At 44.0% G+C, this 14708-nt stretch overlaps 1 protein-coding gene across 2 annotated transcripts in view; it reads right to left on the bottom strand.

Moving 5' to 3' along the window:
* Positions 1 to 63: 63 nt before the first annotated feature.
* Positions 64 to 14708, bottom strand: part of notch2 (notch receptor 2) — a 41961-nt gene continuing 27316 nt past the window's right edge. The window contains exons 12-35 of one of the 2 annotated variants that reach the window (XM_051378016.1): positions 14391 to 14624; positions 13070 to 13180; positions 12741 to 12933; positions 12148 to 12293; positions 11892 to 12005; positions 11656 to 11775; positions 11342 to 11494; positions 10766 to 10994; positions 10318 to 10519; positions 9785 to 9941; positions 9396 to 9580; positions 9155 to 9287; positions 8639 to 8890; positions 8354 to 8466; positions 7220 to 7755; positions 6793 to 7134; positions 6512 to 6654; positions 6206 to 6425; positions 5292 to 5376; positions 5000 to 5153; positions 4599 to 4918; positions 4037 to 4184; positions 3675 to 3772; positions 64 to 3591 (exon numbers count right to left, since the gene is read on the bottom strand). In XM_051378016.1, the coding sequence (XP_051233976.1) occupies positions 2140 to 3591; positions 3675 to 3772; positions 4037 to 4184; positions 4599 to 4918; positions 5000 to 5153; positions 5292 to 5376; positions 6206 to 6425; positions 6512 to 6654; positions 6793 to 7134; positions 7220 to 7755; positions 8354 to 8466; positions 8639 to 8890; positions 9155 to 9287; positions 9396 to 9580; positions 9785 to 9941; positions 10318 to 10519; positions 10766 to 10994; positions 11342 to 11494; positions 11656 to 11775; positions 11892 to 12005; positions 12148 to 12293; positions 12741 to 12933; positions 13070 to 13180; positions 14391 to 14624 (5840 nt within the window). In that variant the 3' untranslated portion in view covers positions 64 to 2139. The remainder of the gene's footprint in view (positions 3592 to 3674; positions 3773 to 4036; positions 4185 to 4598; positions 4919 to 4999; positions 5154 to 5291; positions 5377 to 6205; positions 6426 to 6511; positions 6655 to 6792; positions 7135 to 7219; positions 7756 to 8353; positions 8467 to 8638; positions 8891 to 9154; positions 9288 to 9395; positions 9581 to 9784; positions 9942 to 10317; positions 10520 to 10765; positions 10995 to 11341; positions 11495 to 11655; positions 11776 to 11891; positions 12006 to 12147; positions 12294 to 12740; positions 12934 to 13069; positions 13181 to 14390; positions 14625 to 14708) is intronic. The other variant, XM_051378017.1, reaches the window with a different exon arrangement.

The raw sequence follows: 14708 nt of genomic DNA, 5'->3' as shown, positions 1-14708 counted from the left end.
ACTATTTCAAACACTGTCTGAACCTGTTGGCAAAAAACACAAAAAAAGACATAAGTGCAAATGTCTCTGAAGATCTGGGCTTTATTTTAGTAAGCACATTTGGTTGATCATTTGGTTTTTTTTGCAACAGACAACTTATTTTATCATCTGTTTTAGTTCTATCTTATACAAACATGGTGACAACTACTTCATATGACATGTATATTATAGGCTATTTGGTTAACAGAGGAAAGTACAATAAAAAAAAACATTTTATATACAGAACATCGACACATGGCCTTGATTATGAACGGGAAGTGATATGCTCGATTCTTGATAAAAATGCTGACTGACGCCTCGATGTGCTATACTTGTGTTTTGTGAAACTGCAGGGACAGCATGAAGAACAGAGAAGATGATACAGGGTACATTGATGTAACATGAATGATTTGGTTTGTTCACACAGACACAGGCAGTAATAATTCAAACCAAAACAAAATGTCTTGGTATCCGGTGCGAGTGTGCTGTGTGTCCAACTCAACAAGAGTCTTAAATACATCACAGCATGAACTGAAACGAGGGCGACAACTGACGAAAAAAGTGGATGTGATGTAAATTTTTTGGCTGAAAATATGAATTTGGTCTTAGAGACGCTGATGTTCCTTTTTGAAGTTTGATTGTCTGTGTTTACAGAGCAGTTACACAAAGCTATGATCAACATCAACTTTAAGAGGAAGACAAAAAAAAAAAAAAATACTTTATTACACCTCACTCACCTCCAGACTTGGTTTATGAATCATGACAATTAAAAAAAAGGTGCACAGATTACACTGATTGTAGTTAAGCAAAAGGCAAAACTGGTTAAATGATTTTGGAAGAAGTAACGTTTAAAAAAAGAGGCGGTTTAAAAGGTAAAAACATGCACCTCTGTAACATTCAGAATCATTCAAGAAGTGCGAACAGAATTCATATAAAAAACAGAAAAAAGTCAACATGTCTTTGCCAAATGGAGCTCAGTAACAACAAGCATAATGTGCTGTAAGTCTATGTACATTTCAACATAAAACATACTAAACTAATGTATGTATTTGCATAAAGTTTGTCAAGCTTCTGAATGAATCCCTCAACAACACATGAATATTAATAGTGGCACCGTCTGTGGCAAGACAAGATCAAAACTGCATCTAAAACAACTGATTTAGTTTTCAAATCAACTCTTGTACCTCTGTAACAGTAACTAACCCAAACACATGGGCGATGCACTGTGCTCTCGCTGCATGATCATGTTTGATGGGAAACGCTAACATCTATAAACTGCAGTAAATACAATCAATGCAGTAAATACATTTAACCCTAACCCTGGTACAAGTGCAGAGCCATTTAGTAACAAGAGGCATTCTATATAATCTGTAATTAATCTTGATGTTTGTCTTTCTAGTCATGCAACAGCATTTTATAAAATTCCCACTTTAACGCATAAAACAAATGCATGAGTAAAAAAAACAATAAGGCAACAACTAGGTAGTTATGCTTACTTAAAGCATCAACTGAATGTGACCCATCATATTGAAAAAAAGTAGAGTGAATGTTTTTTTTCGACGAGGAGTTAGTATTGGCAGGCTTATCACATTAAACACAAAAACATAAAGACAGAAAATAGCAGAACAAAATTCTCCAAAACAGACAATATCACTGCAGAGCGTCCTCGGCTCCGTCCCAGTGTCCATGTCAACAGTCTGATGCAACACCAGCCGGCTGCCATCTGGTCGGCAGTTCCTCGATGATCCCTCAATAAACAGTTTGTGTTTGGGTGCCAAAGGCCGAAAAGAAAAGTCTCGACTCAGCCAACAGAGAGCAGAGGATTGAAGGCACTACATGGAAAACTGATTTTAGCTCGAGACAGACCCTATGCTTTTTTGGTATTGAGAACTTTTGCTTTCTAGCTGATAATACTCAATGACAGTTTTTAGAAACTATACACAGTTTTCTTAAGTGCAAAGAGGAGAAGAAAACATAAAAGGGGAGGTGATCAATTATTATAATGAAGAACAAAGAGAGTTGACAAGATAAGTGAGAAAAGCACTGTATGAGTTACTATGTGTTGTCATTTAACTACACAGAACCCCAAAGTCAGTCTGTCTATGCTTTCCTCTGGCCATCCTACGCAAACACCTGCATGTTTCCGAGCTGAGGCTGTTGAGAGGCCTGCTGCATCTGTTGCGACTGCGGCTGCAGCTGCACCTGCTCCGGAATGTGTGTGTGGTGTGAAGACGGCAGTGCATGGTGGGGGTTCCCCAGAGGGGTGGGGCTGGTGGTGACGTCTGACCAGTCCGAGTTGGAGTGTGGTGAAGAGGACGACCAAGGGTCCGGGGACTCGGGCGAAGGGGTGAGATACGGGTGCTCACTGGGTGGATGGGCAGAGTGGCCGGGGGTGGTGCCCTCTGAGCCAGCGGTGGTGTAACTGTGCTGGGAGGGCGGGGTCGGGTACTTATCCACAGGGCTCTGCATGGGTGGATAGGAGGGCAGCGGCCGAGACTGGCCCTCGATCCCCCCGTGGCCTCCGTGGCTGACGGTGTGGGGGTGCTGCAGGGTGTGGGGGAGCCCGTGCGTCATGCTCATCTGCTCAGGCATCTGGTACATCATACTTTGGGAGCAGTGGAGGTGGCCAGGACCCTGCTGGGAGTGACCCTGATTCTGGTTCTGCCCCTGGGACTGCGTGACCTGTACCTGCCCCGGCTGAGGCTGCTTCAGCATGGCCTGACCTCCTCCAGGGGCCATCATCTGGAACGTGACGATGGGCGGTAGCTGCTCTCTGCTCATGGTGACGTTCATGGGAGTCAGCATCGGGCCCTGGCTGTGGTGCTGTCCCATGCCAGGGTGAGATCCCCCCATCTGGTGCGGTACGAGGCCGAACATGTGGCTGCTGTAGCCGTGCTTGGTCATGCCCACCCAGCTCTGCTGCTGTCCCAGCATGTGGCTGACGGGGGGCAGCATAGGTCTGGAGGTCGGGCTGCTCAGGATAGGAGGGGAGTTTGCCGTGGTTGAGACGGCGCCGGACACGTCGCCGGTGTACGAGTGTGGCGATTCCAGAGAGTCAACAGGTGACATGGTGACAGAGCTCTCTGGAAGTCCTCCTGCTGCCTTTACGCCATTTGCGCTCCCTGCTCCTGTACCTCCTACACTTCCTCCTCCCACTCCAGCGCTGACACCTGGCCCATCTCCTCCAGCAGGCTTCTTTCTTCTCTTTGCCTTCATGTCTTTCAGCTCTTTAGCTCCCCCGCCAACTCCTCCCACCTTGGTTCCACCTCCACCCCTCCTGCTTTTCTTCCCCTGCGGCCCGGGGCGCATGCCGATGAAGCCTGATCCGTTGGCCCCGCACATGACGGAGGAGTTTCCTCCTCCACCCATGTGGTTAGGCCCATTGTGTGGACTGTGAACCAAATTGTACTGGTCCAGCAGGCGCACTATATCATGATGCATACGCTCTTGAGCTGTATCGCGGGGCAACCGATCCAGGTGATCTGTGATGTCACGGTTGGAGTAGTGGTCGAGGAGAACTTGAGCCGCCTCAAAGCTCCCTTCTCTGGCTGCAAGAAACAGTGGCGTCTCCTCCTGAAGGAAACACAGGAAATGATTAATATGCAACTCTGTGAACAATGGTTTGAAACAGAATAAGTGAAAACACAAGAACCAACCTTATTGTCTTGCATGTCACGGTTGGCTCCATTCTTCAAAAGGACAAGAGTTGCCTCCACATTATTAACTGCAGCTGCCCAGTGCAGAGCGGATTTGCCTAAAATGGTGGGACGGTGAGAAAAGACAAAGAAGATCTGTTAATATCCAGCCAGATTTTAAAGGACTGAAGCTGGACAGCATCTTTAAGGATTGCTAACTTCCATTGCTGGAACTAATCCAGAGGTGTGTCCTGCTCACCTTCAAACAAGATTGCTCATACTAATACAGCAGATTCAATACGGGCAATACTGTAATCCAAATAACTATGTACATGAATTGCTGTGATTCACAGGAAGAGTAAATATATGAAAAGTTTGCTTACCGTGGTCGTCTACAGCATTGATGTCAGCGTGGCAGTGGATCAGCTCTTCCACCATGCCCTCCACAGCTAGCCTGGCTGCCAGGATCAGCGGAGTAGTGCCATCATTCATGCGGGCATCCAGTTCTGTTGCACGATTACGGATCAATATCTGAAAGAAAATAAAGATACAAGACACAATGAATAAAACCTGACAGACCACAGTGATGCAGATTTCCCAAGTAATTAGAGTCATAAAACCCAGAAATTAGTTAATATTTTAGAAGTTCCCGTTCCCTCGCCTCAAAGTCAGTGGATTTTTTTTATTTATGGGTTTTTGGTCAGATGACTGAAATATCAGTAAATATGCCACTTGTAAATCTTGAGGACTTTATGTGTTTTACGTTGAAATAATGCGGCTGTGGAGATTATCTTGCTGAAGAAAACATTCAAGTATCATAAACCTTTGTTCCTCAGGAATCTATTATAGGAATCACCTTCCCCTTTGTGTATGACTTCAGTTAATTTAGTGTTAAGTAAAAACATTGTTCTGGCCGACGCGCTTTCGATCAAACAGTTGTTTCACCTGGAAGACTCCCTGGGCATCAGCCGCCACGGCGGCATGCAGTGGAGTTCTGCCCATGTTGTCGTGGGCATTAGGATCAGCTCCAGCATCCAGCAGTCTCTTAGCGGCATCTGCCCTGGCGTAGCGGGCAGCCAAGTGGAGCGCGGTTTCTCCCGTACGGTCAGTCTGAGCAATCAAAGAAGCACCCTGAGCGATCAGGTCTGAAATAACACTTGGTCCTGGTTCATCTCCTCCACTTTCTTCTTCCTCTTCTCCGTGCAAGCTGCAGTCCGGCCCTCCACCATTACGCAGTGATGCCAACATCAGTGGGGTGAAGCCATCTGAGAAAGGAGAAATTCATTATTCAAGAAATGTTCAGAAAATTCATTACAACTAGACGTTAAGAAGGGCATTTTTCTCACCAGGTCCCTTGACGTTAACGTCTAGACAGTCAGCATCCAGGTCGGCCTGTGGCGGAGTGAGGGTGATGTCAGCAGCCTTGCGATGCTGTAGGGTCCACTCCCTTCGGTCAACACCTCCATCCATAGCGATGGGCAGCAAGGGTTTGTCTTCAGTCTATAAAAAGCAACAGAACTTGAAACACAATTCACAACAAACAAAAATGTTTCCTCATGTACATTCCTCACACAACATTTAAACTAAACAATCATCTTTATTTGAAACATTCTTTTTTTCCTTTCTCGAATCACTTACTCTTGGTTTCTTGGATGGGACGTCTTCCAGCCATCTCTGACCCTGACCTCCATCAATCATGGCTCCATCCTGGGTCTTGAAATTCCTGATGCGAGTTACAAAAAAACTAAAGTTTAAGAGACAGTAATGTGTCGTTCTTCTGATATTTATTTCGGGACACGGCAAGCATGTTGTGTTCCAGCTATGCTCTGTTTCACACTCAATCAAACACCAGTATTGATCGCTGGGAGCTAGCCAGTACAACCACAGTCTTCTACTGATGCCATTGAGCTGTTCTTGCTGTTTAATGTACGGTACCTTACACAAAGGTTTCGTAACAGTAGGAGGGATACTTGCTCACTTTCTCTAACAGATCAATTGAGAAACTCTACATTTTCATTCTGGTATGATTTCTCACCAGCGTTGGGTATGATGCATTATAAAGAAACACATTACTGAAATCACATTACATTTGTCTGTAACGCAGAAATACAACACATTACTGTTTCTAAATTTAGTAATCACATTAGATTTTTAGGGGCTTTTTGCCTTTATTTGATAGCACATCTGCAGCAAAGACTTAGCCTCTGTACATGAGCTCTGCCAGGTGAGCTACCAGGGCGCCCGACAAATGACACAATTACGCTGTTACTTACATTATATATGTATATATATATATATAAGTTCTTAAATGATCTGCATAATGGGGGGATATTCATGCACAACTGCCTGATTGACTTCCTTGTTTTTGGATCACATGATTGATTTTCTTTTCTTTTGCTTTGTTTTTTTTTTGCTGTGGAGGTAAAACATTGCCAGCAGAAACATTGTAATTATTTTCCACAGGAGTACAACCCCAATGCTGATTTACCAAGTAGTGGTAATCATATATCTTGTTTTAAATACTTTTTAACACATGCTATTGGTCCACTCACTTCATGTCAAAGTCATCCTGTCCGACAGGCTCTCTCCTCTTGTCATTTTTACTGGCCGAGAAGCCATCAGGCAGCCACAGGACTCCATGTTTATGTTTCCTCTTGGCTGCGAGCATCCCCATCACCAGGATAAGCAGAATAATAACCACTGCCACTCCGACCAGGATCATCGGAATCGGAATCACAGACAGGTCTTTGGGTTCACCTAGAGAAGAGATGTCTAAATACCAATTGTTTTGTCTTGATTTAGGTTTTTACCCCAAAACAAACCAGTTAAATTAACTGCTGAATGACGGGCCTACTTACTTTTAACAGACACTAGAGGGTAAGGCAGATCAGCCTTGATGTGCGCTGCTGCGATGAAGGACGCAGCCTCTTCAGTGTTGGAGAAACAGTTGGCAGAGCTCTGGGAACATTCACGGTTGTCAATTTCCAGGTACACAACAGATCTGCGCAGACAAACGTGAAAACAGTTAACAGTTTTTGACACACAGTTCATTCAGAAATTCATTTCAAACTACTGAGTAGTAGTATATGAGAGCTCACAAGATGAGAAATGCAAGTATCCCATCAGGAACCATCCTTACCCAATAACCTCTCTCTCCAGCTCCCGCTTACTTCTGCTTCTCTGTACATGTCGCCCGTGCTCGACCTCCACCCCATGGTAAGGGTACACCATTGGCTTCTTATCATCATCCAGCTTTACCTGCAGGTTGGTGTGAAGCAGGGCTCCCAGGGAGCGCAAGAAACCCCTCAAGTCTCCAAGCAGCTCCTTAGGCTGCAGACGAACCACAATAATCAGAGTGCCATCCACCTTTTTGGCTGGGGTGTCACCAGAACAGTCCAGGCCGTCCCAGCCACAAGCCTCTGTGTAGCAGCTCTGGTCACAGAGGCCATTACCGTAGTGGTCGGCGCAGTACCTGTCATACCTGAAAATACACAGTTCAAGAAGGATGAGTGTTTTGGACTTAGGTAACTGCAACAACAATCACAAAATAAAGAGCAGTCACATACTTGCAGGAGGCTGGTGGGGTCTCCTGGCACTCAAAGCTGTCAAAGAGGCACCCAGAGTTGTCACACTCCTTATCACATTTTCCATTCTTGAAGCGATCCCAGCAGGGAACACTGGCGGTGCAGTTAACCCATGGCTGCGGCCAGTTGAGCGAGCAGTCTCCTCCATCCCACTGACACTCATGGTTGTTACACTGATCATCACACACTTTGTCCCCTGAATGCTGTTTACACTGCAGATAGGGGCAGATTGGAGGGCCTAATAGGACTTGTTTCTTCTCACAGTATTGTCCGTAGAAGTGCGTTGGACACCGGCAGCTGTACTGGTATGGGTTGGATGGGTCTTTGATGCAGGTTCCTCCGTTTTGGCAGGTCCACAGACACCTCTGTTCATTCTCACAGTGCGGCCCACTGAAACCTGGTTGGCACTGGCAGTACAGGTGGCCAACTGGGGTCTCCACACAGCGCCCACCATTCTGGCATCGCAGCTTTGCACAACTGTAGCCTTCTATTTCACCACAGTTGAACCCAGTAAAGCCCTATAAAATACAACATGTGTTATAGTAATAAAGTCAAATTAAAAGGAAGGCTTGTGTGCACATTTGAAAAGACTGTTTAGCAAAACAAACTGCTATAACTAATGTACATCTAGGTTCTCCTACAAATCTGCTACTTGTCTACTATACCTGAGCCATGGTGTGGCCTTCTGAAGCAAGCATGAGAATAAGAGAGGGAGCAAGAAGTTAGTGAAGAGATAAACAAGCAATTAGTGTGAAAAGATTGATGTCCTAGTATGAGAGCAAAGGAAAGGAAAACACTGCCACCTGTCCACTTTCATAATCTTCTAAAGTGTAGGTGCAAAAATCTAAACACAAAACAAAAAGCAAAACTATGCATATATATATATATGGGATGCCAAGTGTTATTTGAAAGATTGTTGAGCAGAGCACTGTTAAAGTATAAGGTTACACTGCTTATGGTCAGATCACTAGAGTGCATGAAAAAACGACTGTAAAGCCTGTCTGCACTGAGAAATGTATAGAAAACCGCAAGGAAGTGAGTGGAAAAAGGAGAAATCATTGAAAATCACTGAAATTATCATGATGCCAGAAAAAGGCTGACGTAAAAGAAACTTACAGGTACACAGGTGCAGGTGTAGCCATGTACAGAGCTCATGTTCATAGAGCAGACGCCACCATTGTGGCACGGCTTAGACAAACAGAGATTCACCATGGACTCACAATGACGACCTGGAGAAACAAGGTGGGGAAAAATAGAAAGTTATACAGGAAAAGACATAATAATTAATGACTGAAACAGGGTTAATGACCAAAACTGTACACAGAAACACCTTGTTGGTTTTCTAAAAAGACAATAAATATGATGCTGTTCTGTCTATTTAAGCAGCATATATGAACGTACCTGTGTATCCGAGGCGACAGCGACATTGGTAATTGTTGATCAACTGCACACAGTCGAGGCTGCCGGGGGAGTGGCAAGGCCTAGACAGGCATTCGTTGAGATCCCCCTCACAGTGTTCTCCTACAAATCCCGGAGGGCAAGAGCACGTGTAACGGCCCACACCGTCCACACACTGTCCTCCATTTAGACAACGAGGTTCCCAGTAGCCTTGCTTGGGGGCACAGTCATCCACGTTCACTTCACATTGGGGCCCTACAGAGCAGAGAACAGACAGATATCACTGTAGTCATAAATCTTTTTTAAGATAGCATTTTATGAACTCTTCCCAGGGCAATTATATGATTAAATGAAAGCCTTTTTTAAAACTTTTATACAAAACACACCATATACCCAACATTTTTTCCCCGCTGCAGGAAATACTGGGACTTTACAGAGAATGGTGCTATTTGCCCCAAACAATCCACTGTTCATAATGTTATGTAATTCATGTAATTCATCATCAATATGCAGACTTACCATGTGTTCCAGGTGGGCAGGCACAAGTGAAGCGGTTGATGAGGTTGATACATGTTCCTCCATGGAGACAGGGCTTCGAGTGGCATTCATCAACATCATACTCACAGTTCACCCCCTGGTAGCCTGGTTTACACTAGAGCAATGAAACAAGAGACAGAGGTTAACCTTAACACCTCCAAACCACGCACACCTACACCAACAACAAACACATATATACATAAACAGCTGAGAATTTACTTACTATACACTCGTATGTGCCCTGATAGTCTTTGCATGTAGCTCCATTGCGACACGGGTTTGACTTGCACTCATCGACCATCTCTTTACAGTAGCTGCCTGTGTATCCTGGCTGGCACTCACACTTGTGGGAATTACCCACATTCACGCACCGCCCGGCGTTCTTACACACACTTTCCACTTCCAGACCTACAGAAATTTGGTAAAGGAAGCCCATATAGTGAATTAAGAATGTGAACATGTGCAATTACTGCCTATTTTTACAGGAAACAAAATTATGTTTGTTTGTTTCTTATGTGTTGATTTATTCTCTAAGAGAAATTCATCATTACTGTATCTGGGACTATATTATAAACAATGTGTGAGAGAACACAACAGAAGGTAGTTCCTCACCATTAGTGGCAGCAAAGTCCTGGCATGACATGTTAGGGACGTCACAGTAAAGTCCCGTCCATCCCATTGTACAGTGGCAGGTCCACGAGGTTGCTGCTGTCTGAGAGCAGGAGCCGCCGTTGTGACAGCGCACCTGGTTGCACAGGTTCACATAGTTCTGCAGACAAAAAAAGGAAAGGAGAGAGAGTTAACGTTGGCTGTAAATGTTACACAGACAGACATAACTACACCACACCCTTCATCTTCACACCCTTCATCTTCATAATGTATTTTAAGTTGGGTGCAACTAAAGGAACCACATTTCTTATCAAGATTGTCAAACTGTCAAGCATTGTTCAGTGTGTGAGTTTTGTGTGTGTTGTACCGCATACAACACCCTTTATACTCAGACGCTGGGTACTTTATTTGATGTAAATATTAGCAAATAATAAATTACTTTTTATCTCAAATTTCTAAGAACACATCCAACCCAGCTCACATAATTTACCTGCAGACTCACTCTGTACACTTGCAGTGACACACAGACACTTTACCTGGCAGGTCTGTCCATTGTAACCAACGGGGCAGGTGCAGCGATAGGTACCCAGGCCATCTGTGCAGGTGCCTCCATTTTTACAGGGCTGAGAGTCACACTCATTCTGCTCGAACTCACAGAACTTTCCATAAAAACCAGGACGGCAACGGCAAGAGAAGTTGTTGATGTCATCAATGCAAGTCCCATTATTCAGACAGGAGCTTGGGGGAAGGAGAAACGTAGTGATTAATCTAGTCACTCTGTCTAGAGTGCTGAGACATACTTTGAATGTATAGTACAGACCAGTCTTGGATTTCACCCAAAAAATGTCTTAATTTTGAGTGTTATTTTGTTAGACATATACCTTGTTCCGTCAGGTCATTTCAGTAGAAACCATCCAGAAAGAATTCATTGCAGAAGAGCAGAACAATTTAGCATGATAATATAATGCTGGTGTTATGGCTCACCTCTCAGTACATTCGAGGATGTTGTGCTCACACAGGATTCCATCAAAGCCTGATTTGCACTCGCACACAAAGCTGTTGACGTAGTCCCGGCAGATGGCACCGTTCTTGCAGGGCTGGCTGGCGCACTCGTCTACCTCAGTCTCACAGCGCTCTCCTTCAAAACCCGGGCGGCAGACGCAGGAGAAGCTCCCAACCCTGTCCACACAAGAGCCTCCATTCAGGCATGGGTCTACAGAGGCAAGAAGAGACAGAGGGAAGAGCAGTTAGTATTATATCCACAGGGTGAAATTATATGAATAATAAATACAGACTGTGTAGCACCTTCCCTTGTTTTAACAAGTTTGTTTGTCTAACATATTTTTACATCGTGTACAGGCGTATACCCATGTGACACTTCAAGGGATTTTGTTTGCTGCTTCCTACTGGGGCCTTGGGATATCTCCAGTCTTAGATGATATGTGAAAGAATACTACATAGGCGTCATTACTAATAGCCTTCATAAACGCAGAGGTGCTGGAATCATTGGGTGTGTACAGCCTCTAATAAGGGGACTGAATTAATTGAAGTGAAACTCACTGGGTGTGCAGTCGTCAATGTCTGTCTGACAGTTGTGTCCGCTGTATCCAGATTGACATTTACATGTGTAGCTGCCCGGGCTGTTTATGCAATGACCGCCATTTTTGCATGGGTTCTCTCTGCATTCGTTCACATCCTCACTGCAGCGTGTACCTGCATAATTGTGAACAAACAAACCGATATTAGTACAGCATCAACCTAGTAGTAAGACATACTAATAGATAAGACTTTGCTTTCAGGCATCATATACTACCTTTATCTCACATCTACACAAACTCAATCAGACACACAATATCTCACAGATACACACATACCTTGCCAACCAGCGGGACATCTACAGGTGTAGGAGGTGTAGTCTGCAGATGGGCGGCACACTCCTCCCCTCTCACATGGATGAGAGGCACAGGGAACCTGTTCCACCTCGCAGTGTTTACCTATTTTTACACACATTTTGGATAATGATAAGAACAAGTGAATGATGGCCGCTACAATGACAGCTCTTGCATGCTAACAAGATGATGTTGAAATGTTGAAGTGTGATATCACTAACCTGTAAATGGCGGACTACACTGGCAGGTGTAACTGTTCACTCCATCCGTACAAATGCCTTGGTTCAGACAGGGCCCGGATGCACACTCATCTATGTTCTTCTCACAGTTCACACCTAATGAGGGAGGAGGGGTGATTCAAATATTTCTTTTTTTCAGTCACAAAATTCCGTGCTGATTCTTCTATTGATTACTAAGTAATTCTTTTTTTAAATACTATGCTGAAATATAATATTATTTTATAATATATAATATTACCTCTGAATCCAGGTTGGCACTGACAGGTGTAACCATTATGTCGGTCCAAACAGGTGCCACCATTTTGGCACGGACTGGGCTGGCACTCATCCTTTTCCTGCTCACAGTGTTGTCCCACCCAGCCAGCTTCACACTCACAACGGTACCTTTACCCAAAAACAAAGGCACATACAGGTTTAAAGTGTGGAATTAGCCACATAGCAATAATAACAGCAGGTTGTCTCCAGCATCAGTTCCAGCAGTTCAAGAATGGCTTCTTACTATGCTAAACCCTAATTACTTGGATTATTATGTTATACAAGTAGTTGCTAATACTGCAGTTTTAATGTTATGCAGAGTCAAATTTGGAAAGCAATGTAGGCTGGAAGAAATTTTCCAACTGTAGGGCCTCCACATCTAAATAGAGTAAAGCACTATTAAAATAAAACAACATGGGAAAAATGATTTGGCTGTTCACCCAACTTTTGCTTTACCGTATAGATTCCCACTAATACTACATAACTGGTGTATATTAACCCATATTCAAGAATTGGATTAGGTAAGGACAGAATATCAGAACATGAAACTTCAGTAGCAGTATAAGGTTAACATACCCGTGTTGCTGTTCAATACAATCACCGTGCACACAAGGCTGAGGAGCACAGTGGTCGGTCCCAGAGAGGCACAGAGGGCCGTGGGTGCTGGGCGGGCACAGGCAGTGGAACCCGTTGACCTTGTCCACGCAAGTTCCCCCACTCATACACGGGTTTGAGTTACACTCGTTGATCTCCACATCACATTTAACTCCTATAAGAGAGCAATTCAAAGGTAATTAGTTGTATCAAAGTCAGATCCAAATCTTATGTCATTTTATCCTGCCTCATTTCTAAAACATTTTATACTGTTATTACACTGACTTTACTCTGTTGTTGCAAAAACATACCTGTATATCCTGGCGTGCACGCACATTTGTACTCGTTAATTCCATCCTGGCACTCTCCGTACTCACAGGGGTTGCTGGCACAGTCATCTTCATTGATCTCACAGTTCACCCCTGAGCAGAAAAAATACAAAGACAAACTAATAAGAGGCAGAGTGACAATAGTCAGGTTACATGCTTTATCATGTGTATCTGACTGTATAACATTTGCTGAGAATTAAAAATAGCACACCAAAGAGATCCTGTCACTTCCCCTTTGGTAAAAGTGTGAAAAGGGTTTCAACAGAGGTGAAGCAGATCAAGTAGCTATTACAAATTGTGACAGTTAACTGATTCACCACCGGGGGGAGTAAGACTCTTTCACAGTGAAGTTTAGCAAGCAGTGAGAAATGTTAATAAAAACACAGACAGACATGTAATACAGCAGTGCCCTGCCACAACTCAAGTAAAAGTTATAAAACTAATGTAAAGGACATTTGAGGCACAACTGTGGGAGAGAGCAAGAGGGAGGAAAAAGACAAAAAGAAAGGGGGAGACTGATAAAAAGAGAAAACAAGACATGAGAGAACAAGGCACATCAGAAGAGGGGAAGTCAGGGCATGAAACCAGAAAGTGAGACGTGACAGGGGGACCTGACGCCAGTTCTGGTGAAGTGACGACAGCACAGACTTCAGTGTCAGGCCTCAGAGTGGTACAACGTACTGAACTGAGCCTGCTAATCCACATAGCAACGTAGGGTAGCACTGCTCGGCCGAGACTTGTGACTGCTACACATACACACACACATGTGCATGCACACGTACAGAGCTATACACTTTTCAATACATCGAAAGCTATACAGGAAGCTCTAGATGTGGGGGAGGGGGGTCTTTACATTCAAATCGAGCCTCCACTCTTAAATTTTTTAAGGGCCATAGGAATCAATCATGAGAAAAATCTCAGGAGCACATTACTGTGATCTGTTATTTAGAATGGCTCGGATTTAAATTCTTTCAAAATAAGATTATGTAGAGGTAATTTATACTTCAGTAAAAAAGTGTTGTGTGAAAAAGTGTCTGAGGAACTAGAACTGATTCATTTATGTTTGTAGGTCTGTCTGTATGGTTACTGTAGCAACCAGATCTAGTTCAGAGCTTTTTTTAAAAAGAAACATGTAAAAGAAAGTACTACAAAAGTACATTAACCACTTTGATGATCAAATTTTTCTTAATGAATAATGCTGCCCCCTAACAACTGCTTGTATCCCTTACGTGCAACATATCAAATTTCTTTGAAGAACAAATCAGAATGACTTGTCTCACTATAAGGCGCACCAAGTACCTACCTGTGGTTCCCTGTGGGCAGTTACACTGGTAGGCATTGACCAGGTCGATGCAGCGTCCTCGGTTCTGACAAGGGTTGCTGTGGCACTCCTGGACCTGGATATTACAGATGGACCCTGTGTATCCAGGATAGCACTCACAGGAGAAGGTGGCGATGCCATCCTTACACACACCATGGTGGCATGGCTCTGGTACGCAGTCATTGATGTTCTCCTCACAAAGTAGACCAGTGAAGCCTGCAGAAAGACACTTCTTCTTAGAAAAATAACAAAGGCTATTGCATCAAGGATCAAGTGACTATTTCAGTTTATTTTCTGGGT

The sequence above is a fragment of the Dicentrarchus labrax genome, unplaced genomic scaffold, assembly GCF_905237075.1.
Source record: "Dicentrarchus labrax unplaced genomic scaffold, dlabrax2021, whole genome shotgun sequence".
Lineage (NCBI taxonomy): Eukaryota > Metazoa > Chordata > Actinopteri > Moronidae > Dicentrarchus > Dicentrarchus labrax.
The sequence above is the reverse complement of the archived record's forward strand: the minus strand, read 5'-3'. Positions and strand labels throughout refer to the sequence as shown.